At 42.8% G+C, this 21,381-nt stretch overlaps 1 protein-coding gene across 2 annotated transcripts in view; it reads right to left on the bottom strand.

Moving 5' to 3' along the window:
• The window catches only part of LOC120986007 (uncharacterized protein HI_0077-like), a 57,902-nt gene that overhangs the window by 14,933 nt on the left and 21,588 nt on the right, over positions 1-21,381 (bottom strand). For both annotated transcript variants that reach the window (XM_040414277.1, XM_040414276.1), the window contains exons 2-6: positions 11,434-11,519; positions 11,220-11,338; positions 5,219-5,321; positions 4,300-4,400; positions 4,015-4,164 (exon numbers count right to left, since the gene is read on the bottom strand). In XM_040414277.1, the coding sequence (XP_040270211.1) occupies positions 4,015-4,164; positions 4,300-4,400; positions 5,219-5,321; positions 11,220-11,338; positions 11,434-11,458 (498 nt within the window). In that variant the 5' untranslated portion in view covers positions 11,459-11,519. The remainder of the gene's footprint in view (positions 1-4,014; positions 4,165-4,299; positions 4,401-5,218; positions 5,322-11,219; positions 11,339-11,433; positions 11,520-21,381) is intronic.

The following is a 21,381-nucleotide window of genomic DNA, read 5'->3' on the forward strand; positions in this document are numbered from 1 at the left end:
AAGACACAAGGAAACACAACTGAAGCAAAATCGGACACGGACCACTGAAGCCAAATCACTGACAGTGAAAAAACACTGTTGTGTGCATGAGGCCTAAGCCTCATTCACACATCAGTGTTTTGGTCAGTGATTTCCATCAGTGATTCTGAGCCAAAACCAGGATTGGAGCCTCCACAGACATAAGGTATAGGAGAAAGATCTACTCCTGTTCTGTGTTTAGAGCCGGGCCTGGTTTTGGCTCGAAATTACTGATGGAAATCACTGACCGAATACTGATGTGTAAATGAGGCATTAGGATAGGATATCAATATCTAATCGGGGTGGATCCGACACCCGGCACCCCTGCTGATCAGCTGTTTCAGAGTAGCTCTGGAATTAAAAAAAAAACAAAAATTCACAACTCCATCTACTTCGTAGTAGATACGTTGGCAGCGCAACTCCCTTTACTGCAATGGAGGATCCAGCACCATTGACTTACATGACTTACAGATGTGAAAGTAGCCTAAAATGGCGTATCCAAGGGGACAGGTTTTCTTTAAAGGGTTTCCGCTAGTGTCTGCTCTAACAAACCATCCTAAAATAATAGAGGAATGGTCAAAAATCTGGCAACTAAAATTTAATGTTGATAAGTGTAAGATAATGCACCTGGGGCGTAAAAACCCAAGAGCAGAATATAAAATCTGTGATACAGTCCTAACCTCAATATCTGAGGAAAGGGATTTAGGGGTCATTATTTCAGAAGACTTAGAGGTAGGCAGACAATGTCCGAGCAGCAGGAAATGCTAGCAATGCTTGGGTTTATAGGGAGAGGCATTACCAGTAGAAAGAGGGAGGTGCTCATGCCGCTCTACAGAGCACTAGTGAGACCACATTTGGAGTATTGTGCTCAGTACTGGAGACCATATCTCCAGAAGGATATTGATACTTGGAGAGAGTTCAGAGAAGAGCTACTAAACTGGTACATGGATTGCAGGATAAAACTTACCAGGAAAGACTAAAGGACCTTAACATGTATAGCTTGGAAGAAAGACGAGACAGAGGGGATATGATAGAAACTTTTAAATACATAAAGGGAATTAACAAGGTAAGGGCTCTTTCACACCTGCGTTGTTGTGTTCCGGCATAGAGTTCCGTCGTCGGGGCTCTATGCCGGAAGAATCCTGATCAGGATTATCCTAATGCATTCTGAATGGAGAGAAATCCGTTCAGGATGCATCAGGATGTCTTCAGTTCCGGAACGGAACGTTTTTTGGCCGGAGAAAATACCGCAGCATGCTGCGCTTTTTGCTCCGGCCAAAAATCCGGAACACTTGCCGCAAGGCCGGATCCGGAATTAATGCCCATTGAAAGGCATTGATCCGGATCCGGCCTTAAGCTAAACGTCGTTTCGGCGCATTGCCGCATCCGACATTTAGCTTTTTCAGAGTGGTTACCATGGCTGCCGGGACGCTAAAGTCCTGGCAGCCATGGTAAAGTGTAGTGGGGAGCGGGGAGCAGTGTACTTACCGTCCGTGCGGCTCCCCGGGCGCTCCAGAGTGACATCAGGGCGCCCCAAGCTCATGGATCATGTGATCACATGGATCACGTCATCCATGCGCATGGGGCGCTCTGACGTCATTCTGGAGCGCCCGGGGAGCCGCACGGACTGTAAGTATACCGCTCCCCCGATCCCCACTACTACTATGGCAACCAGGACTTTAATAGCGTCCTGGGTGCCATAGTAACACTGAACGCATTTGGAAGACGGTTCCGTCTTCAAATGCTTTCAGTACACTTGCGTTTTTCCGGATCCGGAGTGTAATTCCGGCAAGTGGAGTACACGCCGGATCCGGACAACGCAAGTGTGAAAGAGGCCTAAAAGAGGAGAGAATATTTAAAAGAAGAAAAACGGCTACAAGAGGACATAGTTTTAAATTAGAGGGGCAAAGGTTTAAAAGTAATATCAGGAAGTATTACTTTACTGAGAGAGTAGTGGATGCATGGAATAGCCTTCCTGCAGAAGTGGTAGCTGCAAATACAGTGAAGGAGTTTAAGCATGCATGGGATAGGCATAAGGCCATCCTTCATATAAGATAGGGCCAGGGGCTATTAATAGGATTCAGATATATTGGGCAGACTAGATAGGCCAAATGGTTCTTATCTGCCGACACATTCTATGTTTCTATATGTGTAATTTTTTTGGTAAATAAATTCCATTAATCCATTCACAATGCCATGCTCTTCCAGAGGTTTTTGTAAGATCATTGGGCAGTTTCTCTGCCTACAAGATATTATCACAGATGCTTGGTTTACTTTTGCAGTTCTCAAAACTGAATTTGACTCAGCAGAGATCACATGCCTCTTCTTCACAGCAAAAATGTTATAACATGAACAGAGTTGAGAAAAATACCTTAATCCTAACTTCTACAAACCTATGAATGCAGAATCAACCTAATCAAACTAATATGAAAAGTTGTTATTCTAAAACCAGCAAGAATTAGTCTTTATGTAGAAAACTATGATTTAAATCAAATCCACCCTGGTACACAGTATTCCAACACATTACTTCCCGTCAGTATTGCACTGACAGGCAACCTATTAGCCCATGCCTCTAGCAGGGCCTAGGAAGGTTGATATGGATAGCAAACATGGAAGCGGAAGCTAATGGGCTAACATAAACCCTCTTTGGAAAACACCTTAGACTCCAGGGTCACTATTGACTGCAGCATCTGAGATGTGAAACAGTGATATCAGTGGTTCCTCTGATCTCCACCATTACAGCGAGGCTACACTGTGTATTACAGCCATTGCACAGCTCCTGATCACACGAGCACACATTTTTCCTGTGAGAATTGTAATGTCCCATTATGTTAGGGAGATATACTGTAGCTGCAACAGACAAAACTTTAGTGTAAAATCCCAAAAAGGTAATTTTCTTTATCTAAGACACTGATCCAGAAGATTTGTCTGAACCACGAGGTGGAATGCGTCTTATGAAAACAAATTCCGTGTTACCATGGGGACTAAAATACTTACCGTTCCACAGAAATTTTATAAGTGCTACATGAATCTCAGACAGTTCTTTGGATATTGTGGAAATGGAAATTAAAATGTCTAAAAAAAAATTTAAATGGATGTAATCTGCTTATCAAAAACCACTGACTACGAGAATGTATCTGGGCCTAGGCCCCACAAAATAAAAAAATAAATAAATACAGAGTATATAATTTTTACTAACTGCTTAAATCCATATTTCACCTATAGAAGGCACCATTACAGAACTTATTGCTACTGTGAACAATATAAAAAAATTAAAAAACAATATGGCTTTTTTGAACAAAAGATTCACTTCACCTTCTTCTCTTTTTAATTATCTATTTCTGTGAGCCATCTCTCATTTATTAAAAATTCACTGCTGGGATACGCAATACACATAGTTGCATTTATAACCAGTGTTCACATACTTGCAATGATTAGAATCCTCAAGTATATGGAATTCTACTCTGTGTACCATCTGAATAAAGCACAGCGCAATGCTGTCAGACCCTCACAGATATTAAACATTACCCACGGGATAAGTGAGAAATATCTGACTGTTAAGGGCCCCACCACTGGGACCGCCACCATCACTAGAACAGGCATTACATGCCCCCCATTAATCCGCACTCAGGAGGAGGTTGAATGACATGGTGGTCCAGTCCATAAGAAATCTATGGAAATGATGGAGCCAAATACAGCTCTTTCTGTCAGTCCCATAGACATTGCATGGAATGACATGGCTCAGGTTCGGCTGAAGCTCATTTCAACCCCTCACACTTACTGCAGAGGTGCAGTGAATAGGAAGAAGTGGCTTGGAACCCCTGTTCAAGTGATCAGTGGTGGTTCCAGTGGTGGGACCTTCAGTGATCAGACATTTATCACCTATCTGTTGTGAGAAAAACCCTTTAATACACTCCCTGTAAAACAAGGCATTGCTTATATAGCCAGGTTCTCAGAGGTGAATCAAAAAAAGCTCAAGAAATCAACATGTCTCACCAGTGTGCCTCCCTTGCCTCTCTTGATTCGGCCTGGCTGTACTATGGTGAGGTTCTCTTTGCGGCTCGGCTGGACAGGGGGTTCCGCGTGTCCAATTTCTGCAATTCTCCCTGAGTTCCACAACTCTTGTACTTGATGAGTCAGTTTAGCCTGGGGAGAACACCACACTTATGTACTGCCTCTACACAAAATAAAATATAAAAGTAATAGTAACAATCGCATTCTGCCACGCAGACTAGTGGACTCTTATGATAGACAGCACATTTTTCACATTTGTAGCCGCACCTTCTCTTCTGGATCTGGAGTGCAAAGGATTTTGTTGGCCCAGAAGGTCAAGGAACATTCATCACCTATGGCTTGTGTGCTTCCAGTAGCCTCAGTGTTACCTATAAAACATATTACCTGTATGTTAGTGCTGATACTACAACCTAGGTTTGAGGGACTTCTACTGCTGACTACTGAGCATGGTTCAAAGGGAAATCCACTCAAAATGCTTTTGTGATATCTCAGATACATTTGTTACGGTTACATAAGATTCATATGTGTTATTGGACTACCACTGATTTACAGAATGTAAGTACCTAATCCCTCTTTGGCCCCATTTAGAGATTTCTGTTACATGAAATCTGATGCAACATGATAAGTTAAGGCTCCATTCACACGTCCGCAAATGGGTCCGCATCCGTTCCACAAATTTGAGGAACGGGTGCGGACCCATTCATTCTCTATGGGGACGGAATGGATGCGGACAGCACACAGTGCATTGTCCGCATCCACATTTGCGGAGCGCGGCCCTGATCTTTGGGTCCGCAGCTCCGCAAAAGATAGAACATGTCCTATTCTTGTCCGCAGCTGCGGACAAGAATAGGAATTTCTATAGGGGTGCCAGGCGGGTGTGTTGCGGATCCGGACCACGGACGTGTGAATGGAGCCTAAGAATGATGCTGGCAGTACCAGTTTAAAGGGGTCATGGAGGCACAAAGGCACACTCTCCCACCAAATCTGACATGCATACTAAGGGGTGGGGGGCAGTTGTTAAGGCAAGCATTCGACACCCAGCAATTATTGTGCACATGACCTAGAATACTAACAGATCCACCCGGTGCACCATACTCATCCACCCATTGTGTGGTGCTGGCTTTGCCTGCACAACTCTTTTAGTTGCCATTACAGACAATATACAAGGTCATCAAAATGCTCATACCTGGCTGTTTAGGCTGAGTTTTCTTCCAAGGGTTTAGAGATAATGCATTCTGCGTCTGGATATAAACTTTCCCTTCACAAACTTTCACTTCATACACTTGGTTCTAAAATCAGAAAATTTAAAATAATAAGTAAAAGTAGGAAGCCGGCTGGCCTAACCACCATCACTGATCCACTATCGCTCCACAAATCTAGCAAATGTGATGTGAAGATTTAAAGGGGTTCTTTGGACTACAGATATTGATGACCTATCCTGTGGTGGGGAACCGACACCAGGCACCGATCAGCTGTTTTGGGCAGTCATGGTGCCGGAAACTAACAGTGTACAGAGGGGAAGCAGAGGGCTCCATGGACTGTGTACCAGCGTACTGAAACTCAGCTCCCATTCACTTGAATGGGGGCTGAACTGCAGTACCCGGACATGGCCACTACATGGTGTATGGAGCGGTCTACTTTCACCTGTATATTTTCTAGCACCATGAGACATCTGATCGGTAGGGGTGATAAGTGTCAGACGCCCAACTGATCTGATAAGTGACCAATATCTGTAGCTTGGAGAATCCATAAATCCATGTTTTTGTTTTTATTGCTAAATTCATACAAGTTCTATGTATTATAACTGTGATGCTGTCTTTTCTTATATTATGGGGTTCACTATCAAAGACACAATAAATTTTTTTATTTGAAAAATCCGCCTTACCCTTGGATTTCTGCCACAGATTTGCATTTGTAGACGTTGCAGATCTGCATGCGGATTTAGCCCTATTCAAAGAGGTTAATCCACATGCGGTCACTAGAAACCATGGCAAGAATAGACATGTCACCTTTTTTTCAGCTACACAAATTTCAAATTCACCAGTGGTAAGGTCCTTGTCATATGAACTTAAACAATGGGAAGCTTATATTAAAGAGGTTATCCAAAACCTATAATGCCCCCCCCCCCCCCCCCCCATATCCCCGGGACCCTCACAGAGGTTGTACTCGCTTCCTGGCACCTGCATTGCTTCTGATCCCGGCACAACCGCCGCTGCATCCCCCCGTTGCGCGGACAAAAACATCCAACGTTTGGGGGGAGCAGCCAATAGCAGGCAGCAACGAGCCTCCCTAGCGTCACTCACGAGGCTGACCAGGAACCCCCCCTCCCGCTCCGAATGTTTTCATCCGCGCGACAAGGAGATACAGCGGTGGCCGTGCCGGCATCAGAAGTGACTCGGGTGCCGGGGAGCGAGGCAAGTGCAATCTGTGTGAGGTGCCCAGGCATATGGGGGGCATTATAGGCCTTGGATAACCCCTTTAAAAAGTTTAATGAATGTATGCTCACCTGTTTTATCCTTTTCTTCTTCCTGCGCTCCAGTCCTCACCACTGCTATTTGTCTTTATGGCTGCAGTGGTAAGGTTTTGTGCACACAGGTCACTGCTGCAGCCAATAACTAACCACAGCAAAGATGTCCTGTGCACGGCTGAGGTCACCGCTGCAGCCAAGAAGATGACGTTGGCAGCAGGAGGACCGAAGCACAGCGCTCAAAGAAACAGATTTTAGGCCTGAGTTTTTATATAACTCCGATTACCCCTTTAACTGTGGAAAGCAGTGCTCCAGACAAAAAAAAAAAAATGACCAGGAGCCATTGGCTCCTAAACTAAAAAAATTAGGAGCCAAATTCCATTTTTTAGTCGCCAAATTTAAAATGCATATAATTAAAAAAAAAGGACTTTGAGAAGATGAGACGCAGGTCACAGTAGTGAGCCAGCACTACATATAGGAGAAAACAGCACCACATATCTCTCACATCCAGGGACATCTTCTGGGGGACAAGGTGACTAAAAATGGCGAATTGCGTGGTTTAGAGGTTTTTTTTTCTGTTACGGCCTTCACCGAGCGGAAATATTTTTTTATATTTTAATAGCTCACACTTTTTGGGACGTGGCGATATGTAATATGTTTATTCTTTATTGTTTTTTACATTTTTTATGTAAAACTGGGAAGGGGGCCATTTAAACTTTTAGAATTTTGGTGTTTTTTTAAACTTTTTATTTAATAACCATTTCTTCCCTTAGGGACTAAAACCTGGATCTTTTCATCCCTTGTGATATTCACCCTGATAGAGCTCTATGAGGGTGAATAGGATCTCACACATCTCCCTGCTGCCCTGTGCTCTGTGCACACAGCAGCAGGGAGCTGAACATGGCAGCCAGGGCTTCAGTAGTGTCCTGGCTGCCATGGTAACGATCTAAGACCCAGCAGTGTAATCTGCCACCACTGGAGGGAATGGGACCCTGTGGCCACCATATAACAATGGGGGGGCGACTTGTGGCCAGTGATAATGGGGGGGGGGGCTTTGGGGGGGGCGCACTGCACCACCAATGAATGTAATTAAAGAGGACCTTTCATGGGTCCAAAGAATATGAACTTAGTAGCAGGCTGCATAGAGCGGCGCCCAGGGATCTAAGTGCACTTACTATTATTCCTGGGCGCCGCTCCGTTCTCCTGCTGTGGCCCCCGGTATTTTCAACATTCAGAGCAAGGAGGAGGAGACGCCAGTGTCTCTCCTTCTCCATGACAGCAGCGCTGTCCAATCAGAGCTCAGAGCGAGGGAGTTTTTTTTTCTCCCTGGCTCTGAGCTCTGATTGGACAGCGCTGCTGTCATGGAGAAGGAGAGACACTGGCGTCTCCTCCTCCTTGCTCTGAATGTTGAAAATACCGGGGGCCACAGCAGGAGAACAGAGCGGCGCCCAGGAATAATAGTAAGTGCACTTAGATCCCTGGGCGCCGCTCTATGCAGCCTGCTACTAAGTTCATATTCTTTGGACCCATGAAAGGTCCTCTTTAACGCCTTTATACAATTGTCTGCAGCGGTATCACAGACCCGGCACCCGGCCTCAATAACAGGGCATGCGATCTGTGGCACCTGGGGGGTTAATTTCCGCGTATCGCATGCCCTGTTATTGAGGCCGGGTGCCGGGTCTGCGATACCGCTGCCGACACTTATGTTTTACATTCATTGGTGGCGCAGTGGCGACAGCACCTCCCCTGCTTTCTCCCCATTGGTGGTAGTGGCGGCCGCGTCACAGTGGAGAGGGAGGGACTCCTTCCTTCTCCACTGTGCTACTGAAGACAAGAGAACTTAGGCTGCGCAGGAGCGCGGCGGTACAGTCGCAAATGGCGACAAGACTAAAAAGTCTTGTCGCCACCTGCAAATTTTAAGTCGCATTGGTGACCATTTTGGTCGCCATCTGGAGCCCTGGAAAGCAAGCCATAATCCTCATCAACAATCCACTGTTGGAATATGACCTAAAGGACTGGATATACAGTTGCAAGAAAATGTATGTGAACCCTTTGGAATGATCTGGATTTCTGCACAAATTGGTCATAAAATGTGATCTGATCTTCATCTAAGTCACAACAATAGACAATCACAGTCTGCCTAAACTAATAACACACAAAGAATTAAATGCTACCATGTTTTTATTGAACACACTATGTGGAAAAAGTATGTGAACCCCTAGACTAATGACATCTCCTAGAGCTAATGAGAGTAAGGTGTCAGCCAACTGGAGTCCAATCACTGAGATGAGATTGGAGGTGTTGGTTACAGCTGTCCTGCCCTATAAAAAACACACACCAGTTCTGGGTTTGCTTTTCACAAGAAGCATTGCCTGATGTGAATGATGCCTCGCACAAAAGAGCTTGCAGAAGACCTACGATTAAGAATTGTTGACTTGCATAAAGATGGGAAGGGTTATAAAAGTATCTCCAAAAGCCTTGCTGTTCATCAGTCCACGGTAAGACAAATTGTCTATAAATGGAGAAAGTTCAGCACTGCTGCTACTCTCCCTAGGAGTGGCCGTCCTGTAAAGATGACTGCAAGAGCACAGCGCAGACTGCTCAATGAGGTGAAGAAGAATCCTAGAGTGTCAGCTAAAGACTTACAAAAGTCTCTGGCATATGCTAACATCCCTGTTAGCGAATCTACGATACGTAAAACACTAAACGAGAATGGATTTCATGGGAGGATACCACAGAGGAAGCCACTGCTGTCCAAAAAAACATTGCTGAACGTTTACAGTTTGCACAAGAGCACCTGGATGTTCCACAGCAGTACTGGCAAAATATTCTGTGGACAGATGAAACCAAAGTTGAGTTGTTTGGAAGAAACACACAACACTATGTGTGGAGAAAAAGAGGCACAGCACACCAACATCAAAACCTCCTCCCAACTGTGAAGTATGGTGGTGGGGGCATCATGGTTTGGGGCTGCTTTGCTGCGTCAGGGCGTAGACTGATTGCTATCATCGAAGTAAAAATGAATTCCCAAGTTTATTAATACTTTTGCAGGAGAACTTAAGGCCATCTGTCCACCAGCTGAAGCTCAACAGAAGATGGGTGTTGCAACAGAACAACGACCCAAAGCATAGAAGTGAATCAACAACAGAATGGCTTAAACAGAAGAAAATACACCTTCTGGAGTGGCCCAGTCAGAGTCTTGACCTCAACCCGATTGAGATGCTGTGGCATGACCTCAAGAAAGCGATTCACACCAGACATCCCAAGAATATAGGAAACGTTTGGTTGAAGTTATTGCTGCCAAAGAAGGTTCAACCAGTTATTAAATCCAAAGGTTCACATACTTTTTCCACCTGCACTGTGAATGTTTCCATGGTGTGTTCAATAAAAACATGGTAACATTTCATTCTTTGTGTGTTATTAGTTTAAGCAGACTGTGATTGTCTATTGTTGTGACTTAGATGAAGATCAGATCACATTTTATGACCAATTTGTGCAGAAATCCAGATCATTCCAAAGGGTTCACATACTTTTTCTTGCAACTGTAGTTACAATTATCGGAGTTGTGTCGGGTAAGGAGCAGTGCACTTCTGTGATCATCACGTGATGATGGAAGGTTTCTATCCACTGGAAATTAATGATAGAAAATGGCTATAAAAATGTCTCTTTAGACCCAAGTTGTAGTGAACATTTTGACCCCACAGGTGTTTTGAAAAAAAAAAATTTATTCACAGCAGATGAAAGTGAAAATTTGAATTTTTACACAGATATGCCATTTCAGTGCCCAATATGTTGTGCCCAGAGTGTGCCATTGTGAAAAGTAATCCTTCTTATTATTATGCCGTCCTTCCTGGTTTTATAAAACCCTACATGTGGCCCTAATCTTTTGCTTGGCCATACCATAGGGCTCAGGAATGAAAGATTTGCACATTTGAGGCCCAATATGGTGATTTACGCATCTTGTGCTGACAACTGTAGAGGCCCTGGGCTGAAATAGTAAATGGAACCACTGATAAGTGACCCCATTTCAGAAACTACACCCCCAAGGTGTGAGCATTTTGACTGCACAAGTGTTTGGCAGAAATGAATGAGCAGAGACTGTGCAAAATGAAAACTGCAAGTTTTTCACAGATTTCAGTGCCCAATATGCACACACCACACCATTTAAATTGTTAGGCGGTTTTTACTGGGTACGGAAATGCCATAAATGTGGATATAAACTGCCGTTTGGGTACATTGCAGGGAAGGGAAAGACCGCCTTTTGCGCAGACTTTGATGGATTGGTTTAAGGGCACCATGGTGCTTTTGCACAGCCTCTGGGGACCAGTACAGCCATCTTCTGAGAAACATACCTTTATTTTTCGGTCGATGGAGCTGTGTGAGGGCTTAATCATTGTTCCAAGTGAGACAACTCCTTTAACAAGGGTGACTCTGTACAGGGACTAATTTTTGGGTTATCATCCTTCTCATTCAGTTTTTGTCAAAATCCCCATTGGTTTCACCCTCCAGGGATCTCCTTTTGTCAGTTCTCATAGAAGGGGTTATTCTGCTGGGACTGGCAGATACAGCAGGGGCAGGGCTGTCATAGAAATTAATGGGTCCGCATCTGAAACACTAAAATCGGCGGAACGGTCGTGTGCATGAGGCCTAAGTCATTGATATTTTACTCCCTGAAAACCTCTTTAAAAGGTTCTATTTGTTCAATAGAAAATCATTGGACCTGTAATCCAGAGGTAGAGGAACCGTCATCCAAGCAGAATTCAAAGTAATGCCATGGACAGGTTAATGCCAGTCGCCCATCACAGAGCTCCTCTATGTCTCCTTGCTCCAATGGACCACCTAATGGAGGAGGACAAATACCATTCCATTACATAATAGATGACACCAATTACAGCTCCATGACAGCTGTTAAAAAACTAAATCTCATAGGGTACCTTCATGGGGACATGCTGAATCCATGGCATAAAATTTACCATTTGTATGAATAAGGACCAAGTGCTCTCCATCCTCTGAATATAACCTTTAAAAAAATAAAAATAAAAAAAGCAAATGTTATTTAAAGTATATATATATATATATATATATATATATATATATATATATATATATATATAAAAATCCACGGCACTCCTCTGTAAAACGTGAAAAAAAGTGTCTTATTCACATGTCACACAGCGACGTTTCGGTTCTCTCACAGAACCTTTCTCAAGCCAAGTGAATTACAAAGTGCAAAAATGTATACATCACATAATTAATTAATCACCACTTGAAGCATGTTTAAAGTACATGCCCCTCTGTCATTTCCAATCCCAGTGTTGTCTTGCAGCCTGTTCAGACTATGTCAGCCAGATCTCCATTACAACTTGTGGTATATCAGTGTCCATGATTGCATATAATCGCTACATACTTGTGCATCATTACGTGTACAATATTTCATGTGCTAACAAAGTGCTATTCATATTAGAAATTAAAAACGCTTGGCCACAACATATATAAAGACTCACAAGGGCATATCGCAGGCTGAACACTCCACAGAGGGCTGTAGAACGGGCACATACGTGGCGCGCACCAGCCAGACGAGCCAAAACCTGTGCGTCTTGCTAGTCGCAATGCGCATGCGCCGCCGTCCCATGTGTCCGCTTACAGCCAGCGCCATCTTAAATAAAGGCAAACTGATAGGCAAATGAACAAGAATGCACAATTAAAGGAGAACATCAGACTACATTTCCACAAATAGACTGAGTAGATCGGATACTGGTCATTACCTCCACTGCCATGGTGCACGTCACAGCATCCCCTAGGTTGGTGGGATCACAGCGCGCACACCACAGTGGACGGATCCAATTATACATTTAACCCCTCGCAGGCATCAGTTGCTATGCGAACTATGCAGTCAAATACGCCCCAATAATAATACAATATGTTCAGCCGTTGTATGTCCATGTAGTTCATCTTCTGTGACGGTTATCTTCACAACTACAAAACAGTAATCATGACGGATAAATATTCAATCATTACGGTTATTTACCTAATAGTAATAAAAATATCAGTATATAAAATATAGTTAATTCACTTGTCATAATAGCTGGAATATGTAAAAGGCAGGGTAATGGAATGGAACGCCCTAAGGCCTCTTTCACACGGGCGTCATGTTTTTGGCCCGGATAAGATGCGGGTGCGACGTGGGAAAATGTGCGATTTTTCCGCGCGAGTGCAAAACATTTTAATGCGTTTTGCACGCGCGTGAGAAAAATCGGCATGTTTGGTACCCAAACCCGAACTTCTTCACAGAAGTTCGGGTTTGGGTTAGATGTTGTGTAGATTGTATTATTTTCCCTTATAACATGGTTATAAGGGAAAATAATAGCATTCTTAAAATTAGGGATGGAGGGGTTAAAAAAATAAATAAAATAATAATTTAACTCACTCCACTTGTTCGCGCAGCCCGGCTTCTCTTCTTTCTTCAGGACCTGGGTAAAGAACCTTTGATGACATCACTGCACTCATCATATGGTCCATCACATGGTCCATCACAATGGTGATGGATCATGTGACAGGCCATGTGATGAGCGCAGTGACATCAACACAGGTCCTTTTCCTACTGCACAGCAAAGATGAAGAGACAGAAGAGATGCCGGCTGCACGAACAAGTGGATTAAGGCGAGTTAATGTTTTTTGTTTTTTTTTAACCCCTCCAGCCCTATTGTACTATGCATTCTGTATTCAGAATGCTATTATTTTCCCTTATAACCATGTTATAAGGGAAAATAATAATGATCGGGTCGCCATCCTGATCGTCTCCTAGCAACCGTGCGTGAAAATCGCACCGCATCCGCACTTGCTTGCGGATGCTTGCGATTTTCACGCAGACCCATTCACTTCTATGGGGCCTGCGTTGCGTGAAAACCGCAGAATATAGAGCATGCTGCAATTTTCACGCAACGCACAAGTGATGCGTGAAAATAACCGCTCATATGCACAGCCCCATAGAAATGAATGGGTCCGGATTCAGTGCGGGTGCAATGCATTCATCTCACGCATTGCACCCACGCGGAAAACTCGCCCGTGTGAAAGGGGCCTAAGTCATCATCCCCCCCCGGTCACTCTAAAGTCAACATTTAGACCTTTTGGTTTTAATGAGTCCAGGCGAAAAATCCACCTCAACTCCTTTTTCTTTACTAGAGATAATCTGTCTCCGCCTCTTTTTGATATGGTCCAAAATCATGAACCTCAATTCACCTTCCTTATGGTTTTTTCGGCAAAGTGTTTTGACACTGGTAAATCCCTTCTCTTGTTTCTAATGGTCTGTCTATGGTTATTCAATCTGGTTTTCATATCACAAGTGGTCTCTCCTACATACAACATTTTACAAGGACACCATAATACATAAATCACCCAGGATGAATCACATGTAAGATAATGTTTAATATCGAACCTCTCATTTGTTATAGGGTATATGAAGACAGAGCCCTTATTCATTAACTTACAATTTACACATCCTAGACATGTAAAACAACCTGTGCGTCTGGGTCTAAGAAATGTCCGTCTCATGCACCGCAGAACTCACTACCCTGTCCCAAGTGCTGCAAGATCTCTTATACGCCATCATTGGGGGATCTCTAAAAGCAGCTATTCATTAGCTGAAAGTACTAGCTTCAAGTACTACATTAAGTACTAGTAAAGAGATATTGCAGGAGATAGTCAGGAGGTAGGCTGGAAGGTGGAAACAATACAAAAAAAAAAAGGTAAGATTTGTTTGATTTAAAGTTACAAATTTATTTTTTTTATTTTTTTCTCCTCTTTAAAATGGCAGACTTGGTTCAGTGCAGGAATTGTTGTGCATTTATTTCATGTTCCACTCTTTGGAGATTCGGATGCTGTCAGATCTGTAGACAGTTCTCCTTACTGCAGCAGGAAATTGCATTTTTGAAAGCTGAAATATTTAAATTATCTGTTAAACAAACTCAAGCTAGGACTGCTGCAATGCCACTGCCACAGAGGACCCCCAGAAATGGCAGATGGGTTAATGTAGGTTCTGAAAGTCTTAGAGTGGTGGATAGAAGACATGTCCCACAGTCGGTGGTTCTCCATAATTCATTTGCAGCACTCTCAGAATGTAAGGACAACATGGATATGGACTCAAGCACAGAGGGTGAGAAACCATCGACTCCTATGTCTAATGTATGCAACAAAAAAGATAAAGTGAAGTCTCAAAGGATGCAGCTGTTGCTGGGTGATTCAATCATAAGAAGTGTGGAGCTTAAAGAAAATGGTTTTGTGAGATGTCTCCCTGGGGCTACTGCTAGAAGAGATAGAAGACGTATTATTAATATTGTTAAGCAAGCAAAGCAGGAAGGGGACGTGGATGTTCTTGTCCATCTAGGGACAAATGACCTGGCTTGCAATGAAGTGTCAGAGGTGAAAAAATCTTTTATCACACTTGGTAATGACGTACAGGATTTTGCATCCACCATTTCATTTTCTGAAGTTCTGCCTGTGCATAATGTTCAGAATGATAGGCAGAGGCGCATAAAGGAGTTCAACATATGGCTTGGTAAATGGTGTCAAGAGCAAGGATTTGGCTTTGTTTCTCATGATAGCTCTACTTGGAATAGAAAGGAACTGTACAAAAAAGATGGTTTGCATCTTTCTCTCAAAGGAACAAATGTACTTAGTGAACAACTCCAAGAATTTGCGAAAGAGTATTTAAACTAGGAAGGGGGGGCAAAAGAGTGAAAATAAAAGAGTCCAATTGCCCCCCGAAACAATGCCAGAACAGGCCAGAAGCACTGAGGTTAAGAAATGATAAGCTCAGAGTCCTGTCTACAAATGCTCGCAGTTTAGGTAAAAAAAATCAATGAACTTGGGTCAATAATGGCATCTGAGAATGTAGATTTAGTGGCTGTTACGGAGACATGGTTTAATGAAAGAAATGATTGGGACATAACCATACCAGGGTACTCTTTATACAGAAGAGACAGAGAAGGCAAGAAAGGAGGAGGAGTGGCCCTGTATGTGAAAGATAGCATTAAATCTAACCTAATACAAGTTGGTGAGGCCAACATAGAGTCAGTTTGGGTTACGTTGCAGTTTGCTAACCATGCAGTAACTCGTGTAGGTGTGATATATAGACCACCTGGTCAAGTTAAAGAACTAGATGATCTACTAGTTGAAGAAATAGCTAAAATGACAATGAAAGGAGAAGTTATCATTATGGGAGATTTCAATCTTCCAGATATAAACTGGAAAACCAAAATAGCAAGTTCTACCAGGAGTACAGATATTCTAAATTCCCTACTGGGGTTATCTCTACAACAAGTGGTTGAGGAGCCAACCCGGAGGGAGGCCATTTTGGATTTGGTATTCACAAACGGGGATTCGGTATATGATGTCATTGTAGGCGAAACCTTGGGATCTAGTGATCACCAGTCAGTGTGGTTTAATATAAGAACTGTGAAAGAGTCCCACCACACAAAAACAAAAGTTTTAGATTTTAGAAAAACAGACTTTTCAAAAATGAAATTAGTCATAAATGAGTCCTTATCAGACTGGAACGGATTACATGGAGTCCAGGAGAAATGGGACTACTTAAAAGGTGCATTATTGAAGGCAACAGAAAATTGCATTAGACTCGTCAGTAAAAGCAAAAAAAGGAGGAGACCAATGTGGTACTCAGCAGAAGTGGCCCAAATCATTAAAAATAAAAAGCTAGCATTTTGTAATTATAAAAAAACCCAGAGCAATGAAGATAAGGAAATCTACAAGATTAGGCAGAGAGAGGCCAAGCAAGTTATAAGAACTTCTAAAGCGCAGGCAGAAGAAAAACTAGCTCAGTCTATGAAAAAAGGGGATAAGACATTCTTCAGATATATAAATGAAAAAAGGAAATTAAAACAAGGAATAACTAAATTAAAAACAAAGGACGGAAGGTATGTAGAAGAGAATAAAGGGCTAGCCGACTGCCTTAATGAATACTTCTGTTCAGTTTTTACAAAAGAAAAAGGAGAAGGACCTCCACTAGAAAGAATGACTATTAAATCGTTTGATGCATGTATCTTTACAGAGGAAGATGTTCTAAGTTTGCTGTCTAAGGTGAAGACAGATAAGTCACAGGGGCCTGATGAGATACACCCAAAATTATTAAAAGAGCTTAGTGGTGAGCTGGCAAAACCGTTAACAGATTTATTTAACCAATCATTAGTAACAGGAGTCGTCCCGGAAGATTGGAAATTGGCAAATGTCGTGCCCATTCACAAGAAAGGTAGTAGGGAGGAATCGAGCAACTATAGACCAGTGAGTCTGACATCAATAGTAGGCAAATTAATGGAAACCCTATTAAAGGATAGGATTGTGGAACATCTAAAATCCCATGGATTGCAAGATGAAAAACAACATGGGTTTACTTCAGGGAGATCATGTCAAACAAATCTTATAGATTTTTTTGACTGGGTGAATAAAATAATAGACGGTGGAGGTGCAGTAGACATCGCATATCTAGATTTTAGTAAGGCTTTTGACACTGTCCCACATAGAAGACTTATCAATAAACTGCAGTCATTGAGCATGGACTCCCATATTGTTGAGTGGATTAGGCAGTGGCTGAGTGACAGACAACAGAGGGTTGTAGTCAATGGAGAACATTCAAAACAAGGTAATGTTACCAGTGGGGTTCCACAGGGATCTGTACTGGGACCGATTTTGTTTAATATCTTCATAAGTGATATTGCAAAAGGCCTCGCTGGTAAGGTTTGTCTTTTTGCTGATGACACAAAGATATGTAACAGGGTTGATGTTCCTGGAGGGAAACGCCAAATGGAAAAGGATTTAGGAAAACTAGAAGAATGGTCAGAACTCTGGAAACTGAAATTTAATGTGGATAAGTGCAAGATAATGCACCTGGGGCGTAAAAACCCAAGGGCAGAATATAGAATATTTGACACAGTCCTGACCTCAGTATCTGAGGAAAGGGATTTAGGAGTAATTATTTCAGAAGACTTAAAGGTGGGAAGACAATGTAATAGAGCAGCACGAAATGCCAGCAGAATGCTTGGATGTATAGGGAGAGGTATAAGCAGTAGAAAGAGTGAAGTGCTTATGCCGCTGTACAGAACACTGGTGAGACCTCACTTGGAGTATTGTGCGCAGTACTGGAGGCCATATCTCCAGAAGGATATAGATACTCTAGAGAGAGTTCAGAGAAGAGCTACTAAACTAGTACATGGATTGCAGGATAAAACTTACCAGGAAAGGTTAAAGGACCTTAATATGTATAGCTTAGAAGAAAGAAGAGACAGAGGGGATATGATAGAAACTTTTAAATACATAAAGGGAATCAACTCGGTAAAGGAAGAGAGCATATTTAAAAGAAGAAAAACTACCACAAGAGGACACAGTTTTAAATTAGAGGGGCAAAGGTTTAAAAGTAATATAAGGAAGTATTACTTTACTGAGAGAGTAGTGGATGCATGGAATAGCCTTCCTGCAGAAGTGGTAGCTGCAAATACAGTGAAGGGGTTTAAGCATGCATGGGATAGGCATAAGGCCATCCTTCATATAAGATAGGGCCGGGGGCTATCCATAGTATTCAGTATATTGGGCAGACTAGATGGGCCAAATGGTTCTTATCTGCCGACACATTCTATGTTTCTATGAAGGATAGCTATGCTTCAAGATACCCCAGTGCTTCCTTACTATGCGTTCAATAGAGGGACTTAACTCATTGTATGTGGATACCAATGGCAGCCTATCCTTTTTATGTTTTATATTTGGTTTTAAAAGTTCCTCCCTCAGTATTTCTTTGGCCCTCAGTGAAGGTCTATGCACTAGGTTCCTGGGATAACCTCTAGCCGTAAATTAATTTTCCATATTCTGTAATGCTCGATCTGCATGTTCTTCTACATCCACTATTCTCCTCACCCTTAATATTTGGCTGTATGGTAAAGAGTTCACCATTTTCCTAGGGTGACCACTAGGGATCGACCGATTATCGGTTTGGCCGATATTATCGGCCGATATTGAGGATTTTGAACGTTATCGGTATCGGCATCTATTTTGCCGATATACCGATAACGTATGGGGAACACAGAACGCGCTGCTCTCAGCGCGTTCTGTGTTCCCTCCGCAGCACAGGGGAGAAGGAAGCAGTGTCTCCTCCCCCCTGTGATGCTGCTGCTGCCGCCAATAGCAGGAGAGGAGACAAGAGGAGGGGAGGGGCTGTGGCCGCTGCGCCACCAATGAAGATAAGCCTTTCATTCATTCCTTTACAGGAGGCGGGAGCTGGCTGCAGAATCACATAGCCGGCTCCCGACCTCTATGAACGGCAGCTGCGGTCCGCGGTAGTTAACTCCTCAGGTGCCGCGGATCGCAGCCACCGCTCATAGAGGTCGGGAGCCGGCTATGTGATTCTGCAGCCAGCTCCCGCCTCCTGTATATGAATGAATGAAAGACTCCTCTTCATTGGTGGCGCAGTGCGCCCCCCCCGAGCCCCCCAGTATTAATCATTGGTGGCGCAGTGCGCCCCCCACCCCAATGCCGGCCAATAGTAAAAACATTGGTGGCGCAGTGCGCCCCTCCCCCCCACCCAGTATTACTCATTGGTGGCAGTGGCCACAGGATCCCCTCTCCCCTGCTCCTCCGATCGGAGCCCCAGCAGTGTAAGCCTGGGGCTCCGATCGGTTACCATGGCAGCCAGGACGCTATTGAAGCCCTGGCTGCCATGATAAGCTCCATGCTGCTGTGTGCACAAAGCACAGAGCAGCAGGGACAGTGTGAGCTCCTATTCACTCTGATAGAGATCTATCAGGGGGAATAGGACAAGGGTTCTAGTCCCTAAGGGGGCTAAAAGTTAGTAAAAAAAAAAAAAAATACAAAAATATTAAGTATAAATGAAAAAGATTTATAAAAAAAAAAAATACACATTAACAATAAACCAAAATACACATTAACAATAAACATATTAATTTTCAGCAGATTTGTGTATGAATTTTTTTTTTTTCTCAAAAATGAAAATTCCCAGAATATCGGTATAAATTATCGGCTATCGGCCTGAAAGTTCACAAATTATCGGTATCGGTATCGGCCCTAAAAAATCAATATCGGTCGATCCCTAGTGACCACTATAGTAGTGTAGCAATGTATTCCTGTCTGCAACTGGTCCTGGTCAATATACACCTGAGTATCTAAGAATTGTACTCTTTCTCTAGAGACTGTCACTGTTAATCGGATCTGATCATCAATGGAATTCAGGTACTGATGGAATTCCATTAATGTCTCCATAGATCCAGTCCAAATGAGGAAAATGTCGTCTATGTACCTCCACCACGACAAAACTTGGTTGAAGTGGGGAGATACATAGATAAAACGTTCTTCCAGTGAACGTACACAGCATTTGAGCCCATTGTAGAGCCCACCTTCTGCAAATAGAACTTGCCTTGAAATGAAAAGTAATTACCCGTTAAAGACATTTCTAAAAGATCCAAAATAAATGTCCTTGTTTCATTTGTATAGACAGAATTGTCCAGTACTCTCTCAACTGCTGGCAAGCCCCTAGCATGACTGATGGAAGTATATAGTGATACAATGTCGAATGAGGCCAATATCGCCCCCTCGGGAATCCGTATAGCGTTCAGTTTGTTTCTAAAATCACCAGCGTCTCTGATATATGACCTTGCCCCAACCGCTATATTCTCTCAACACTTTATCCCCAAAAAATAGTAATATTTAAAAAAATTTAATTCCGGCCAGATATAATTGGACGCCCTGGAGGGTCCTCCAGCCTCTTATGAATCTTGGGCAGTGCATATATCACAGGGGTCACTGGAGATGGTATGGTTAAAAATTCTTTAAGCTCTTTATCTATAATATTACATTCCTCAGCTTTTGTCAATAATCCCTCAATTTCTCTAGCGATATCGAATCTAGGATCACTATTCAATTGTTCATAAGTACCTGGTTCATTCAACTGTACATTTCTTGTATATATTTAGAGGTGTCCATAACCACGATCCCACCACCCTTGTCATCGGGTTTAATGGTGAGATCGGGGTTATTGGACAAACCCTCCAAAGCCATCATTTCTCTAGAAGTAATATTGGGTTTAGACAATACACCTTGTTGTTCATGTTGTCTCAAGACTGTTATATCATTCTTAACTGCTCCAATAGAAGCTTCCATAGCATGTGAATTTACCATAGGAACAAAATCACTTTTCATATGCAGATCGAACTGTTTCAATGTCAATTGGGCACGCTGGGCGAAAGCAGAATTGCCCCACTCTGTTTCAGTGGAGTTGGAGTCGAACCACAACCCTCAGTTTAAGGCTCCTGAAGAAGCGGCTCAAGTCCAACTCCAACTGAAACCAGTCCATCCTGTCTTGTGGACAGAAGGAAAGGCCCTTATTCAACACTTTTACTTCATATTCATCTAATACATAAGAGGAAATATTTACCACCACATTAGTATCTATTTTTTTCTTGGTAACATTCATCATTTTGGGGGTGTTGGATCTCGAAATTTTCTGGGATCTGTTTTTTCCTGGATCTTCCATGCCAGCTGCCCCCTCTCCTTGTGGTCGTTTTGTGTAAAGTTCTGTTTAAAAAGTTTAGAAGTGGATGCACTGTTGTCAGTTATCTCCTTATCTTTCATAGCTCTGCATACATGGCCCGATGTATAATCGTATTGATCTCTGTGCCATTTTATCCTCTTTGTTTCTTCCACATCCTTCCACATTTTATCCAGAAATATGTGTTGCCTTTCCAGAAAAACATCCACGTCATTAGTAGACCTAACAAATTTTAAAACAGATTCCGTTTTGTGCATTTTACATTTTAAAGCTGCCATTTCTTTTTGTGAGAATTCGATGTTTAGCAGAATAATATCTAAGG

This window comes from Bufo bufo, chromosome 1 (assembly GCF_905171765.1).
Source record: "Bufo bufo chromosome 1, aBufBuf1.1, whole genome shotgun sequence".
Taxonomy (NCBI): domain Eukaryota; kingdom Metazoa; phylum Chordata; class Amphibia; order Anura; family Bufonidae; genus Bufo; species Bufo bufo.